General features: G+C 35.1%; 2 protein-coding genes across 2 annotated transcripts; both read left to right on the forward strand.

The window, feature by feature from the left end:
- Positions 1–8,572: 8,572 nt before the first annotated feature.
- Positions 8,573–11,965, forward strand: LOC115976406 (60S ribosomal protein L7a-1). The gene is made up of 6 exons (XM_031097664.1): positions 8,573–8,683; positions 8,780–9,038; positions 9,763–9,932; positions 11,141–11,269; positions 11,364–11,456; positions 11,551–11,965. Exons 1-6 carry the CDS (start codon positions 8,681–8,683, stop codon positions 11,680–11,682), a joined length of 786 nt encoding a protein of 261 aa, XP_030953524.1. The 5' UTR covers positions 8,573–8,680; the 3' UTR covers positions 11,683–11,965.
- A 2,045-nt stretch (positions 11,966–14,010) lies between these two features.
- LOC115976405 (60S ribosomal protein L7a-1) lies at positions 14,011–16,209 on the forward strand. Its single transcript, XM_031097662.1, has 6 exons — positions 14,011–14,121; positions 14,214–14,472; positions 15,134–15,303; positions 15,410–15,538; positions 15,631–15,723; positions 15,818–16,209. The coding sequence occupies exons 1-6, from the start codon at positions 14,119–14,121 to the stop codon at positions 15,947–15,949; spliced, it is 786 nt and encodes a 261-aa protein (XP_030953522.1). The 5' UTR covers positions 14,011–14,118; the 3' UTR covers positions 15,950–16,209.
- The last annotated feature ends 1,294 nt before the right edge of the window (positions 16,210–17,503 follow it).

The raw sequence follows: 17,503 nt of genomic DNA on the forward strand, positions 1-17,503 counted from the left end.
TTTAATTATATAAAATTGTAATTTAAACAATGGCTAAACATAAGTAGAAATAGAAGGATAGAATGAGTATGCTATTTTATTAATTTTGTTTACCTCATTTTTGTAATTATCTTGGATCTCAAGTTTGAAAATTTGACCTAAATTTGAGTTTGAGCTTGATATTAAGCTCGAGCTTTTTGGCTTTCCCACAAGTTCATGCTCAAACATTATTTTAGGCTTGTCTCAATTTCGAGCCAAGCTTGTATTTTTTACTTTTATTGACGAGCCAACTCAAACACACAATACTCCACAAAGCTTAGCTTATTTACAATATTATACAAATCTTTTTGCTAAATACAGCTATAGGGATAAGGGGCCTAAGAATATATGTTGAGTCTTGGGCCTTGTTTGAGGATGCTTATTGGTCCTAGGACAGATAAACAGTAATGAAGATGTAAGACTCAGGACTTCACAAGCAAGCTATGACTAAGAAAGCTTGGGAAGGTAGGCCGAGGAGGAGTATCTTCTCGACTAAGCGAAGCAGAAGTCAAAAGATGTGTTCTGTTATCCAAGGTGACATTGCCGGAACTTCTATTGATAAGGATGTGCATCATGAACGTACAGGACAAATGGGAGCTATGAAATATCTAAGAGAAAGCTGTTGCCATCACATTTAATGCTCTGCAGCTAATCCTCTGGCCGCATTAATGAGGAAGTGATACCTGAACAGTATTTTTCAGCCTTACAGCTACGCCCTAAAAATTTCAAGAAGGTGTTGATGTGACAAGGATAACACCTACAATCTAATTTACACGTGAAAGGCAGAGATGAAAGGATGAAGATAGTATAAAATAGAAGGGAGACCCTGAGAAGAAGGGATCGGAAAATTGAGAAAGAAATACTTCAACAATAAAAGCTGTACTTGTGATCAACTTCAAGAAATATATATAAGAATTGATTTCCTCAGATTGTGCCGAGAACTATTTTCTTTAGAGAAAACCAATCTATCTTTACCTTATTGTCATTTGAATCCACTATAATTGCTACCCAACTCATCATAGCCTAGTTTTCCAACCCACTCTCTACAAATTTATTGTATTAGACTCTTTGGGCTTAGATCCTTTTAACATTTGGACTAAGGACCCAAATTGCGTCCTTACAACAGTCATGTCCAAATCTTAGCAACATGCCAATGACCTTTGTTGAACATGCATATAATGTCTAAATATTTCAATTTATTTTGATTGAGTTAATATCATATAGCATTGTTTATTAATTTCGCATTTATATTATGTGACTTTATAGACAGTCACAGTCTATCTTTAACCAACACTAAAATTGTGGTAGGTGTCCTATATAATCACCATGAAATCTATAAATGACATGAATTATATTTCACACACCTATATATATATATATATATATTTTGATGTACACACCTATATTGTTAAATTTAGAATTGAGCTTATATTATGGAAGAATTTTTCTATTCATTTCTATAATTTAAAAAAAAAAATGGCCTTTTGTTTTTTAAGAAACAAACACACACACACAAGGAAGAGGAAAAGAGATTATTTTTCTCACATAGTCTAACTTAGAGCTTAGACTATGTGAGAAAATGTTATTCATTTCTAGAAGTTTAAAGAATTTTATACTTGATCTCTTTCAATTTATTTATTTCCAACTTCAAGTAGTGTTTATTGTTTAATTTGATTTTGATTGTTTAATTGATTTTATCTTCTTGAATGGCCATTTAATTCTTGGAATCTACCACCGCGTACCCTTGGTACATTGGTCACTCCACAAGTATAAATTCTTATGAGGTGTGGGAGGCAAGAGCCGGGGTTTAAGTCTCCAGGAAAGAGCTTCACATACATATACACTTAGATTATATTAGAGTAGAAATTATATTTTATACAAAAAAAAAAAAAAAAATTATTGGAATCATTTCAATAATGGTTTTAACTTAATACATGCTCACATAATAATCTAAAATATTGGAGGGAATTAAAAGTAAATCTAACCTATCTTAAATTCAATAAATGTTTTTTAATCACCGAAGTCATTAATAACTCCCAAACCCACTCATTTGGACCCTAATTGTTTAAGAGAAACCCAACCACACTTTTTTAGCAATGCCGCAACTTCATATTCAACCCAATAAAGCGGTCAAACAAATGGGCTAAAAAAAAAAAAAAAAAAAAAACCCTAAAAAGGTCACTCTCTTTCTCTCTCTCATTTCTACATTTCTACAAATGTATTTTGATTGGTTTAGTGTTTTAAGGAATAATTATTCCCCCACTACAATGAACTTGTCATTGTTTTTGGGAAAGAATATAGAGATAAGTAATGACATGGCGCAAACTATTGAAATGGAGAAGAGTGAAGCTACTAAAAATGTGGACTCTCTTGCAAACTTCATCAAGATCAACATCCACATTAAGATCAACATCCATAAGGAAGGAACACAACAATAATCTCATATTATAACATCCATAAAGAAGAAGAGAGTAATAATCCCACATTTATGCAATTAATAAATAACCTGAGTAATATGGGCAAAATACAATATGGGCTGATTATTTTTTTAAGGCAAAAATGTACTTTTAGTCCCCACATTTTGGGCCTATTCTCAATTTGGTCCCTAAATTGATTTAGTTCCTAGGTCAGTCCCTGATTTTTAAAAATCATTTTTAAAATAATCCATGTCGTCAACCCAGTAACAAAAAATGCTAAAGTGGCAAACGGAATGCACTGTTTGCTAACATGGCTAATAAAATAATAATAATAAAATATGTTTAGCATTTTTTAAATACCATGTCAGCATTTAAATTAATAAATAAAAAGCCAGCCCTAAGAAAATTAAAAAATATATATAAATTAAATTTAAAAAAAAAAAACCTTAAATCTAATTTAAACTAAAATCATTTATTAAAAAATAAAAAATTCATAATCATTTTAATTCTTTTTGTTTTTGCTTTTGGTTAACCTCATCAACTTAAAAAAAATCTTCTACACTCTCTACCACTAATCTCAAACTCTCTCTCTCTTTCTTCACCCTACACTCTCTACCACTAAGTTCACAAGCTCAGCCTTCTTCTCCCTCTCTATTTCTCTATTCTTTTTTCCTCTTCTCGGTCTCCCTTTCTCTGAATCGGTGATTTTTGGTTGAGTGGTGGCATTTCGGTGGTCGTGGCTCGCCGTGGGTGGGTTCAGATTGTCGTGGGCTGGCATGGGGCCGTTGGTGCTCATGGGTGGCCGTGGCTTTGCTCGCCATGGGCCGCCGCGAATCTTGGGTTTGGTGGTTGTGGCAGAAAATGGATCTGATTTGGTTTTGGTTTGGGTTTTTTTTTATTATTTATTTATTATTTGTGTTTGTGGGTATGGATTTGGCAGTGGTGGATGTTGATGGTGGTAGTGGTGGTGGCAGTGGCGGCGAATGGTTTGGGTTTTGGATTTTGGAATTTGGATTTTGTTTGGGTATTTTGAGTTTTATTATGGGTCTTGGGTTTTGTTTGAGTTTGGGTTTGACTCTCAGCGGTGGGTGGTGCTAGGTTGATCGGCGGTGGGTTTTTGGTGGTGATTTATGGTTGTTGTGGTTGGTGGTGTGGGTGATTGTGGTGGTTGTTTTGGTTGTTGGTGGTGGTTTTAGTTTTGATTGGTTGTTGGTGGTGGTTTTAGTTTATGGGTATGGATTTTTTTGTGCTGAGATTGATTTTGAGTGGGTTAGTGTATTGGGTTTGTCTTGATTTGGAGAAAAAAATGAAGAATGAAGTTAATGTTCTGGGTTGGAGGTTTGATGATTTTTCTGGATTGGTTTTCTCATATGGATTTGGGTTTGATGATTTTTTCATGTTCTGAAGGTTTCGATGGAGGATAGGGATTTTGTATGAAATTTTGCATTGTTCTGGGTTTGATTGTGCTCTTGTTCTGGGTTTGATTGTTCTTGGATTCAGGAAGAACATGAAGAACAAGTTCTTGTGTTCTTACCTCCTAAAAAATAATGAAAGCAATAATAATAATAATAAATTAGATTTCAAAGTTTTTTTTTCTCTAAAAAAAAAAGTTTGTTTTTTAATTTAGTTTGAATTAAATTGAAATTGAAAAATATAAATTATTTTTATTTTTTTAATTAAACTGACATGGCTTTTTTTAATTCAGAAAATGCTGACGTGACATTTAAAAAATATCAAATAAAATATTTTATTATTATTTTATTAGCCACGTCAACAAACAGTGCATTCCGTTTGCCACTTCAGCATTTTCTGTTACTGGATTGACGACAGGAACTATTTTAAAAACGATTTTTAAAAATCAGGGACTGACCTAGGAGCTAAATCAATTTATGGACCAAATCGAGAATAGACCCAAAATGTAGGGACCAAAAGTTCATTTTTGCCTTTTTTTTATGAGAGAAAAAATGGAGTACTTTTGAAAACTAGCATTATTTGTTCTTTTATCTATGATTTCCCCTTAATATTGGGATTAAGTATATAAAAATGATTAATTGTCATTTCACCCATGTTTGTGTCCTGAATCCAGCACTTAAGTACATGTAAAAATTGGAACTTTTTGTAGACCAATTTTGTTCAATGAACAATTTTTAAAATTTTGCATCTTTTACATAGTTTGTGTTGATGTGATTTGTGTTTTATGTGTTAGTTGTTGTTGTTATAATATTGGTGTTGTATGGGAGAATTGTGTAATCTTGTCATTGTCAAAATCTACATGGGTCCAAAGCATGAGAAAACAAATAATCAAGAGAGATACTTTGTTCCTGTCAAATAATGCCCATTTCCATTATAAGAATATTAAAATATTAAAAATCTCTACAATGTAAATTAAAGTTCTATGGGGAATTTACAAAGATCACTACAAAGCATACACTTCAAACAATGGCAGCGCCACGTTAAGAGCAGGGTGGTCCTAGGACCACCCTATCCTGAAAGAAAAAAAATTATATATAATAAAAAAAATTATTTGAATACCCTTTAAAAAAATTTTGGAAACACCTTCAATTTTTTTTATGCCAGTAAAACTAAATTTTGCTTCATTATTTGTTCTACTTTCAAGCAAAAAGAAAAAGCCCAAAAAAAAAAAAAATTAACATAGCAAGCCCACCCCAAGGAAAAAAAGCCAAACATCAATCCTAAACAAAACTAACCCAAACGGATTCTCAAAAAAAAAAAAAAAAAAAAAAAAAACCCAAATTACCAATACGCGTTTGCCGATTGATCAAAATCATCAAATGGTAAAGCAAATTAGCAAAACTGAAATCAGAACTGAACTCCTAACCTAAACGAAAAAAACCTCATCAACGACCAAGCTCCAAGCACATCGGCGCGATGGCGCCTCCACCTGGACCGTCTCAAACTCGAGCAATAGAGCACATCGAGCCTTAAACTCGAGCAACAGTGACAGCAAGATCGGAGATTGGATCAAAGATTGCTTGGCTTGCCTCGTCGCCTCGACCGTCGTCCCTCAAGTCCTCGCCTCGACATGCTACCATGGCACCACCCCTCAAGCCTCAAGTTATTTCAGTTATTTACTTCTCTCTCTTTTTCTCTATCTGTCTATCTTATCTAAATCTTACATCTTTGGATTTGCTAATTGTTGTGCTCTGATCTGAGAGTGACTGAGTGAGAGTGGAGCTCTCTCTTTCTTTCTCTTTGAACTGAAATGAGATTCTCTTTATCTCTCTGTTTGTCTGTTTCTCTATGTCTAAACATCTAATTGCGTTTACTTTATAACTTTATTTGACATTTTGACTTTATTGGTTTGTGAGTTTATCATTTCGTGTATTGTAAATTTTGTGTGTTGTGAATGTTTGATATGTTTAATATTTTATGGAATGTTGATTGGCTCTTGTGACTCTTGTCTGTTGAGTGGGTGGTGGATGGGGGCCGTGGGGTGGGATATTTGAATTGGGGAAGTGGACAGGTAGAAGTAATAAAGGCTGAAGGCATGTAGAGGTAGTATAAAAGACAAAAAAAATTAAATTATGTTAGGCACTAGGCAGTGATTTGAGTCATGGATAATGCACATGGGCTGTGTGCTAGACTGCTAGCAGTCAGTAAAGAAAAATAATGAAACAACTAAACAACAATAATTAATAATTTAAATAACCAATACATTATAAAAGACAAACAAATTAAATTATGTTAGGCAGTAGGTTGAGCCGTGGATAATGTACAGTGGGTTGTGTAATTTATACTCCTTAAAGAACACTTTGAGAAAATTCTTGGAGCCGCCACTGACTCCAAAAGTGTTCAATCAAAATATATGACTATATCTCAAAATACCACAAGATTCAACATAAAACACGATCCTCCTTAAAATATTCAAGCGTAACCAAAAAAAAAAAAAAAAATCTAGGTCTAACACACTTAAAGCTTACAACCTTCAAGAGCCCAACTTCCAAAAGAACTAGCAGATGAAATTTTTTTAAAAAAAAATGTTGTTTAAGGCAAGCAACTGGTTAGTAGGTAATGGGAATGGTTTTAAATGCAGGTTGGTATATAGGTTGGTGCCGTGTACAAGAGATATCAATAGTAAAGAATGTGGCAATGACAAAGTTTGGCTCCAAATATGTTTGAAGTCTTAGGCTCCAACAACCAATATAAATATGACATCTGTACTTGTGCAATGCACATAACTAGGCCAATTTGTATATCAATCCTCCTATTTGTATATAGAATTCAAATTGAGATTAGAACTCAAATATACAAAACTTAGTTTTGGGAAGGATTATCTCCATAGGGGTCTTTAAATCCAATATTCGACATACACGATTTAGTGATAGACACACTCCCTATAACCACTGTTGTAGTGTATTAGGATACAATTATTTTGTATATTTTCTTTTATCAAAATCTTGTTAACATTCAATGTGTGCTTGTTTGGATTTTCATTTAATAAAAAAAATGGTTTATACTTTGGCCCCTAAGTTTAAATCTATCCTTGGTTTTATCCAATTAGATGTTATATAGATCATCTTCTAAAAAAAAAAAAAAAAAAAAATATATATATATATATATATATATTTATATAACGCTCTGTTTGTTTCGCTGAAAAACCTTTTGTAAATATACTTTTCCACATTTTTCAGTATTTGGTAGCACAAAAAAAAATTGGTCAATGGAAAACTATCTCTTTGGTCAACAGAAAACCCTAATAAAAATAAGGCTTATTTTCTATATATTGTTTTCCCTTTTTTTTTTTTTTTGGAAAACAATCTCTCTCTCATGCGTTGCATCTCCTATCAATATTATTTTCGTCTATAGCGGTGGGAAACATAATTTTTTGGCGCCTTCTCTTTCTCGTGGTAAGTTTTCTCACTTTTTCTCTTCTTACACCCTCACTGTCACTAACTCTGGTCTATCCTCTTCCCATAGATCTCTCTCTCTAACTGTCTCTCTTTTCTCTTTTATCCATGTTTCTCTTCCCCTCTGTAACACAATTCTTTGATTAGATTTTTTTTTTCTTCACTGATTGATCAATAGCTCCAACTTGCAAAAGAAAACAAATTTGCAAAGGTAATTATTTCATTCCTTTCTACCAAAATCTTAATTCTTTGCTTTGAATTTCAAGCTTGATTTTCTTTTTTCTCTAAGAAATTTTCGGTTTGATGGATTCCTAGCAGAAGTTACTTCTTTTTCGTACATAAAGTGCAAATAAATAAATAAAAACAAAAGAAGAAGAAAGAATGGATGAAGTAAAAGATGAAAATTTTAAACATAGTACCTATATTGCTCTAAATTGCTTTTACATGAGACAATCTTTACCGTGGACTAATAATATTGTTATATAATGAATGATAATTACTTAAGAGATTTGCATTTGTTAGCAGATACTTTTTTTGTTGGCAAATACTTTATGCAGTGATGATATATTATGCAAATATATTATGTAAATATATAATTTAAAGTAATATTGAAGACTTGTAGTTAACCATAGTAGACAATTAGTATACTAACAAAAAGAGTAGACAATTAAAAATTATCGTTATTTATACTTATTGAAAATGTATTCCCCTGTAAAATTTATATATATATATATATATATGTGTGTGTGTGTACTACGGTCCATATATATGAGTAATATGAGTGGTGGAGATCATAAAAATTTAACAACTAATTAATTTTGATTGTATTTATTGTCAGAATTTTAGTATGAAAACCAAATTCATTTTTGGTTTTTTATTTATAATGATTACATTAGTTGGTTTATATAATACACATGTTTTAAATTATACAAGAAATATTTTTAAAAAAAATTGCATACCAAATATCAGAAAACATTCTCAAACTTATTTTTAAAGTTGTTACCAAAAATTGAAAAATGAGACAATTTTCTAAAATATACCATTTAAAAAATAAACAATTTTTCAGAAAACGTTAATGGAAACAATTAAAGCGTAAATCACCAAATTCATTAATGACCCACCCATTTGACCCTAATTATGATTGGGTTTGAGAAGCCCAACGCCGACTGACCGAAAACTTTATACCTCAGCCCAAATGGGCTATAAGCTTTTGCAGCCCAAATACGTTGACACATCGCTCACACACGTATACACCTCGCGCCTTCAGAAAAGAAAACCCTAAACGGCCCTAGTATATATAGGATACCGCACTAGGGTTTTGTTTCCTCTGCCGTTAGCAAAGGTAAACCAGACGAGACCTTCAACACATCGGCACAAATGGTCAGTCTCTCTCTCTCTCTCTTCTCATTTTCATTTCTGTATGTATTCTATTCTTCTGATTGGTTAAGCGTTTCTGTGTTTTTGTGAACGATGAAGGCTCCAAAGAGAGGTGGAAAGGCACCAGTGCCAGCAGCAGCATCGAAGAAGAAGACGGAGAAGGTGTTGAACCCATTGTTCGAGAAGCGCCCTAAGCAGTTTGGGATCGGTGGGGCTTTGCCACCGAAGAGAGATCTGACCCGATTCGTCAAATGGCCTAAGACTGTTCAGCTTCAGAGGAAGAAGAGGATCCTCAAGCAGAGGCTCAAGGTCCCACCAGCTCTCAACCAGTTCACCAAAACCCTCGATAAGAACCTTGGTATGTATACTATTTGATTCGTACTTTTTTTTTTTTTACTGTTCGAATTATTTGAGATTTGTCGAACCATATTGTTGTAACATGATGGAGGTTTTATGTTTGGTTTGGCCACTTTGAATTAATTCATGTGATTTATGAGTTATTACTTGGACCATGGCTGAACTTGGTTGTGTGGTATTGTTCTCGGTCTAGGAACATTATATGTGTTGTTATTAAATTTACATTAGATTTATGTGACGAATAGCTTTATAATATGAACCATTTTCATTTTGTTTCCTTGTTACTTTACATTTGTCAATTGTGAATGTGTTCTTGCCTTTAATTATTGCCATTAAAGAAATGGTTAGTCTAGAAAAAATGGAGTGGTTAATTGTGCCTAGTTTTAAAGATATAGTGCGATGTGCACTCCTTGATTGAAGGCTCAAGACTTATAGTTGTCTGGGCCGGTCTGGCCTAATGGGAGTAATTCGATAGCTCCCTGATGTAATATGTTTGCCAGTTGTGTTTTTTTTTTTACTGGCATTGTCTTTATATGTAAGTATGGTCTTTATTATACTATGGATATGGATTTTTATAGGGCTGTGTCATTCAAGTTTATGATATAATTGCCTCTGGGCTTGCATTTCTCTATTATTTTAAAGAGCAATGCTTTTGAATCTATTGCTTTGGGTTGTGAAATTGTGTTTGACTTTGTTGTGGTCTTCTTTTAAACTCATATGAGCAGCAACAAACCTGTTCAAGATGCTACTTAAGTACAGGCCTGAGGACAAGGCTGCAAAGAGAGAGCGTCTCTTGAAAAGGGCTCAGGCTGAATCTGAAGGCAAAACTGTTGAAGCAAAGAAGCCTATTGTTGTGAAGTATGGTCTCAACCATGTCACATACCTCATCGAGCAGGTAGTATTTTTCTTGGGCAAAACTTAGATGTAGTACCTTATGTCCAGTACCTTAGGTTCCCCTTTTAATATTAAGACATGTGGCTACTTAACTAAACACACTAAACGGTGTTAAAATTTTGCACGGAGAGCAGCTGTATTTTCTGTTTCATGAAGTGAAACTCTCTCAACCCCTCTTCTATCTCTGCTAGAAATCAAGCTCTCATACCCTTTTGAAGAGAAATCAAACAATTTTGATAGACTTGCTTTGATGGGAGTGGTGTTGGGCTTGGAATTCGAATCAGAGGTGGAACTCCAAGGCTTTGGAAATTGGAAGGTGGGAGACAACAGATTGGCAATTTTCCATACTCAAATCTAGCCCCTTTGATCCATAACAATGGATTTTCTCCATTATACACAAGTTTTGGGTGGTTATGCAAATATACAGGTTCTGGGTTTGAAGATTAATTAGAGTTTTAGGTTCAATTTTTTTAGGTTAGATGAGAGAATTAGTCAAGAATTACTGATTTAGTGTTGTACTTGATAAATTCACGGTGGTAAATGGAGGTTATGCAAACCCACTTCAGTAATTTATCCAATTTAGGATCTTTGTAGATTTTTTTCCTGCAACTTCAACTGGTTGGAGAGAGGGTGTCAAGATTTGCTGTCCATGGTTTTTGTTGACACGTTCTGAACTATGGTCGCAATGTTTGGTCAATGTGTTATCAATTGGAAGAATGAGCCATCAGATCTCTTTCTAAAGGTATATTTTCAAAACTAATGTCCACCTAATCTCTTTCCAAAGATATATTCTCATAAGCCAAGCAATTGGGTGCATGAAAATTCTGCTATTGCTGGTGGATATGATGAGTTCTACAGTTTGTTACAATCGAAGGTGGTCATTGATGGCTGTTCAAGAGGTATGGGTACTTGATTTCTAGCAAAGATGAGTGGATTGGGAGAGTTTTGTTTCTTGATTTCAATTGAAGTGAAAGAGAATGAGTTGTTGGATTTCCTCAGTCCGTGTAAAAGTTTAATGCCGTTTAGTGTCTCTAGCTAAGTGCCACATGTCTTAATATTAAAAGGGGAATCTAAAGTACTGTACTTAAGGTACTGTATTAAAGTTTTGCCCATTTTTCGTTGTTAATTCAAAAGCGTATATTTACCAACATTCTTTTGTGTTAGTGGACGGTTTTCTTAGTATCAGCTTTTTATAATGCCTTCTTGCAGAACAAGGCTCAACTGGTTGTTATTGCACATGATGTGGACCCAATCGAGTTGGTTGTCTGGCTTCCCGCATTGTGCAGGAAGATGGAAATCCCATACTGCATTGTGAAAGGAAAAGCCCGCTTGGGATCGGTAATCAAGCCTGTAATATTGTGCTATTTTAATTTCTTTCCCTGTAAAATTGGAAATGTGAACTGAAACCCAAGTTGATTTCCTTTTCTGACAGATTGTCCACAAGAAAACTGCATCAGTTTTGTGCTTGACAACAGTCAAGAATGAAGATAAGTTGGAGTTCAGCAAGATCTTAGAGGCTATCAAGGTGGTGAAGAATTACTTGTCTTGTATATATTGTCTACTGTTGAAGCTGCTTTTGTATTGATTAACTTAATTTGCAACGTTTCTTGTTCTTCCAGGCCAACTTCAATGACAAGTACGATGAGTACAGGAAAAAGTGGGGTGGTGGAATCATGGGTTCCAAATCCCAGGCCAAAACCAAGGCCAAAGAGAGACTTCTTGCCAAGGAAGCTGCTCAGAGGATGACTTAGGAGCAATGATTATGTGTTTCTTCTTGTTACTTAGATATGATTGTCTGAGCTGTTTTTATCTAGAATTTTGTTTGTTCAAGGTTATTTGCATTAACTACATAAGTTTTGTTTCTTTAGAGGCAGCTTATATAAATTAAGGAACAGCTAATGTTGGAGTTTAAGCTGCCTTGCATACATAGCTTTCGGGTGAGACTATCATGATTCCTTCTTTTTGGTATAAGAAGCAACTTGACCCCCCATTATGCAATTTTCACTCTCTAATGATAAGATCCCCAAGCCTAAACCGGATATGTGCCTCTATTTTATTTGTCTGACAATGTCTGTGGAGTGATGAAATGCCATTTAAGGTAGAGCTCATGGGAGAATATGATTTTTAAAATTTCCATTTTCATATAATAATCGTACTATATATATATAACCTGGTAGATGGTTTTTTATTTTTTTGAGAGCCCAGACCAAAACGGCCAGGGGAGAAAATAGCATAACAAGGAATATCAAACAAAAGAAGAGGGGCAATGTCCTCTAGCACCTCTTCAAGCCAAACATTTAAGTTTAAAGAGTCTTTAGCTTTCCTGGCAAGGGCATCCGCAACAACATTACAATTGCGTTTAACAAGGCTAAACTGAATAAAATCAAAATTTGCAACAACATTACAATTGCGTTTAACATGGCTAAATTGAATAAAATCAAAATTTGCAGCTAATATCCTAATGTCTTCAACGATGTGTTTGTACTCCGCTAACTCAGAGTTGCCATGGGTGACTGCTTGAATGACCATGGCAGAATCTCCTTCGAAGACCACCTGTCTCAGACTGATTTCTTTGGCAAAGAGGAGAGCTTTACGGCATGCTAAAGCTTCCAAGACAACAACTAAATTGGACAGTGGGATTGGCATAGATAATGCACCGATAGCTTTGCCTCTATTATCGCGAATGATCACTCCAATCCCTGTCAAGGAGCCTTGTCTGAAAACCGCCGCATTGAAATTGGCTTTGTAATACAAGAACTCTTGAAGTAGTGCTCATGCTCTTGGGACAACGTAGTTCATTGAAACTGTCAAGTGGCCAAACTTCAAAGCATTTCGGCAATTCCAAATAGTCCAGGCCACCATTATGAAAATTTCCTTTCTAAAATCCTTATGTACCTGCAAGAAACAGTCCAATAAATTGTTAAAGCTCAGTGGACAAGCGTGAGTGGCATATTGAGTCCAAGATAGCATATTCTAGACTTCTTCCAACTTACTACATGCCCACAGAGCATGAAGAGTGTCCTCAGGGGCTATCTTACATAGATTTGCATGCACGCCAAGCAAAGTGTTTCACCTTGTTTGGCACCCTTAAGCTCCATAAATTTTTCCAAAAATTGCGCTGAGAATCAGGAGTAGAGCTTCTTGCAACACCATTGTTATCTAGGGCAATGATCATTTTGTATGCACTTTTGGTTGAAAAAGAACCGTTTGGAGTTAGACCCTAACTGATACTATCAAGTGGCAGCCTATTATTTAAAGGGATTCCTAAGATCACAAATACTTCATGAGGGAGGAAAAGCCTTTCCACCAACTCTGTTTTCCACACTCCAAGCTCATGGTTTATCAAAGAACCCACCTTAGTCTCGAGTTGGACAGCTGTGAGGGGGGGGGGGGGGAAATCACTTTTTTATTAGCTTTAACTGGAAGCCAATTGTCTTCTTTAATTCTCATTGATTGCCCATTCCCTATTCTCCATACCATACCTTTATGGATCACATCCCTAGCATTTAGGATACTCTTCCAAGCATAGGACCCAACAGTTGAATCTTTAGCCTCCAAAATTGAGCAATCTCGGAAAAATTGAGCTTTGAACACACGATGGCATAGAGAATTTGGATTATTTATCATACGCCACACCTGCTTAGCCAGAAGGGAATCATTGAACTTCTCTATTTCTTTGAACCCCAATCCCCCAACTTCCTTGGCCTCACATAACCAATCTCACTTAACCCAATGGACTTTCTTGTTATCACTAGTGTACCCCCACCAAAATTTCCCGATTAAAACCTCCAATTCCTTAACAAGACCTTTAGGGAGTTTGAAACAACTCATAGTGTAGGTGGGTATAGCCTGAATGACTGATTTTATTAAAACCTCCCTACCTGCATGCTAATTAAAGCTTAAATCACCGAATTCATTAATGACCCACCCATTTGACCCTAATTATGATTGGGTTTGAGAAGCCCAACGCTGACTGACCGAAAACTTTATACCTTAGCCCAAATGGGCTATAAGCTTTTTGCAGCCCAAATACGTTGACACATCGCTCACACACGAATACAACATTGTCCCTTCAGAATAGAAAACCCAAAACGGCCCTCTATATATATAGGATACCGCACTAGGGTTTTTCTTCCTCTGCCGTTAGCAAAGGTAAACCAGACGAGACCTCCAACACATCGCCACAAATGGTCAGTCTCTCTCTCTTTTCTCGTTTTCATTTCTGTATGTATTCTATTCTTCTGACTGGTTAAGCGTTTCTGTGTTTTTGTGAACGATGAAGGCTCCAAAGAGAGGTGGAAAGGCACCAGTGCCAGCAGCAGCATCGAAGAAGAAGACGGAGAAGGTGTTGAACCCATTGTTCGAGAAGCGTCCTAAGCAGTTTGGGATCGGTGGGGCTTTGCCACCGAAGAGAGATCTGACCCGATTCGTCAAATGGCCTAAGACTGTTCAGCTTCAGAGGAAGAAAAGGATCCTCAAGCAGAGGCTCAAGGTCCCACCAGCTCTCAACCAGTTCACCAAAACCCTCGACAAGAACCTGGGTATGTATACCATTTGATTCTTACTCTTTTTTTTTTTTTTACTGCTCCAATTATTTGAGATTTTTCGAACCATATTGTTGTAACACGATGGAGGTTTCATGCTTGGTTTGGCCACTTTGAATTAATTCATGTGATTTATGAGTTATTATTTGAACCATGGCTGAACTTGGTTGTGTGGTATTGTTCTCTATCTAGGAACATTATATGTGTTGTTATTAAATTTACATTAGATTTATGCGACGAATAGCTTTATAATATGAATCCTATAATTATTGTCTTTAAAGAAATGGTTAGTCTAGAAAAACATGGAATGGTTAATTGGGCCTAATTTTAAAGATATCGTGTGATGTGCTCTCCTTGATTGAAGGCTCAAGACTTATAGTTGTCTGGGCCGGTCTGGCCTAATGGGAGTAATTTGATAGCTCCCTGATGTAATCTGTTAGCCAGTTGTGTGTTTTTTTTAATGGCATTTTAAGTATGGTCTTTGTTATACTATGGATATGGATTTCTATAGGGCTGTGTCGTTCAAGTATATGATATAATTGCCTCTGGGCTTGCATCTCTCTATTATTTTTAAGCGAAATGCTTTTGAATCTATCGCTTTGGGTTGTGCAATTGTGTTTGACTTTGTTGTGGTCTTCTTTTAAACTCATATGGGCAGCAACAAACTTGTTCAAGATGCTACTCAAGTACAGGCCCGAGGACAAGGCTGCAAAGAGAGAGCGTCTCTTGAAAAGGGCTCAGGCTGAATCTGAAGGCAAAACTGTTGAAGCAAAGAAGCCTATCGTTGTGAAGTATGGTCTCAACCATGTCACATACCTCATCGAGCAGGTAGTATTTTGCTTTGTTAATTCAAAAGCATACATTTACCAACATTCCTCTGTGTTAGTGGACGGTTTTCTTAGTAGCAGCTTTTTATAATGTCTTCTTCTTGCAGAACAAAGCTCAACTGGTTGTCATTGCACATGATGTGGACCCAATCGAGTTGGTTGTCTGGCTTCCAGCATTGTGCAGGAAGATGGAAATCCCATACTGCATTGTGAAAGGAAAAGCCCGCTTGGGATCGGTAATCAAGCCAGTAATCTTGTTCTATTTTAATTTCTTCCCCTTAAAATTGCAATTGTGAATTGAAACCCAAGTTGATTTCCTTTCTGATAGATTGTCCACAAGAAAACTGCTTCAGTTTTGTGCTTGACAACAGTCAAGAATGAAGATAAGTTGGAGTTCAGCAAGATATTAGAGGCTATCAAGGTGATGAAGAATTACTTGTCTTGTATATATTGTCTACTGTTGAAGCTGCTTTTGTATCGATTAACTTAATTTGCAACGTTTCTTGTTCTTCCAGGCCAACTTCAACGACAAGTACGACGAGTACAGGAAAAAGTGGGGTGGTGGAATCATGGGTTCCAAATCCCAGGCCAAAACCAAGGCCAAAGAGAGACTTCTTGCTAAGGAAGCTGCTCAGAGGATGACTTAGGAGCCACGATTATGTGTTTCTTCTTGTTACTTAGATATGATTGTCTGTCTGAGCTGTTTTTATCTAGAATTTTGTTTGTTCAAGGTTATTTGCTTTAACTACTTGAGTTTTGTTTCTTTTTAGAGGCAGCTTATATAAATTAAGGAACAGCTAATGTTGGTGTTTATGTTTAAGCTGCCTTGCATTCATAGCTTTCGGGTGAGACTATCATGATTCCTTATTTTTGGTATAAGAAGCAACTTGAACCCCCCATTTTGCAATTTTCACTCGCTACTGATAAGATCCCCAAGCATAAACCGGATATGTGCCTTTATTTTATTTCTGTCAATGTCTGTGGAGTGATGAAATGCCATTTAAGGTAGAGCTCATGGAGATTATGATTTTTAAAATTTCTTTTTTCATATTTTAATAATCGTACTATTTTTATATGACCTAGTAGATGTTGATTAGTCTTATGAGACCAATATTTTCTAGTTATGCCCTTTCAGAGGAACCTAACAAATGAAAATGCTCTGGCTTGTGTAATAAGGATTATATTTTTCTTTGAAAGATGGTCGGTTGGAAAAATGTTTGGAATAAGATTCAGTGGATCCCAACACAGGATACCCTCTCTTGTTTAAGGCATTTATGCATCCTTCTCTGACGTTAATTTAGAGTAGGTCCTAATGTTTTTAAGGCCTTACTGTCTGTTAATGATTTCTTGCTTCTTTTTGTCTTTTTAATGTGCGGCTTTATTGGGTCGGGGTTGCCTGATTTCATATGTGATGTGTGGCCAGACTTTAGTGAATTAAAAGTCTCTAATTTAGTTTGTGGTGTTTCTTGCACATATTAATAGCACTCGCAAGTTTCATATACCATTCCCGTTTGATTTGTGTTCTCAATTCCAACTTACCCGTTTGTTTCTATGAAACTTTATGTAAAAATATTTTTTTTCATATTTTTCATTTTCAGTGTTTGGTAACGTTTAAAAAAAAAAAAAAAAAGGAAAATTATCTTTGATCAATAAAAAAAGTATAATTTATTTTTAGAGATTATTTTTTTATTAGATTAAAAAAAAAAAAAAAAAACTCCATTTGTGTCATAGCAAGCTTTTTTTTAACTAAATAAGGGAAGTTAAGAAAATATTTTTCAACTCATTTAAAATTACTGTAACACATAGAAAAATAAGATAGTTTTATATGAAAATACTTTTTAAAAAATACCAATTTTCTATAAAATATTATTGCTGAAACATGGCATTAACCAAAGTGTAAAACGTTAATCTGGTGGATTATTTAAGCACATCAATAACCGAAAAATATTGAGCTAATTTGTGAAGTTGTTTTTCTATATGATAAGCTTAGTTCGAGGTAGTCTAGGTTAGTCTGCAGAATTCTTAAACCCTACAATACATTAATCTTACCCTTTATCTTTAGTAACCCTACAAAACATTAATCATTACCATTTATCTTTTAGTTGCAAAATAATCATGATGCATCCATCAACTAGAATGCTGTATGATGAAAGAAGAAGGGGAGGAGTTGTACACAATGATGACTCTTACAAAGTAACTTA

This window comes from Quercus lobata, chromosome 2 (assembly GCF_001633185.2).
Source record: "Quercus lobata isolate SW786 chromosome 2, ValleyOak3.0 Primary Assembly, whole genome shotgun sequence".
Taxonomy (NCBI): Eukaryota; Viridiplantae; Streptophyta; class Magnoliopsida; order Fagales; family Fagaceae; genus Quercus; species Quercus lobata.

Excerpts from the sequence above, each read along its gene's own strand:
- LOC115976406 (XM_031097664.1), top strand. Across the intron at positions 9,039-9,762 it reads AACCCTCGATAAGAACCTTG|CAACAAACCTGTTCAAGATG; the intron begins GTATGTATACTA and ends TCATATGAGCAG. Across the intron at positions 11,457-11,550 it reads AGATCTTAGAGGCTATCAAG|GCCAACTTCAATGACAAGTA; the intron begins GTGGTGAAGAAT and ends TTGTTCTTCCAG.
- LOC115976405 (XM_031097662.1), top strand. Across the intron at positions 14,473-15,133 it reads AACCCTCGACAAGAACCTGG|CAACAAACTTGTTCAAGATG; the intron begins GTATGTATACCA and ends TCATATGGGCAG. Across the intron at positions 15,724-15,817 it reads AGATATTAGAGGCTATCAAG|GCCAACTTCAACGACAAGTA; the intron begins GTGATGAAGAAT and ends TTGTTCTTCCAG.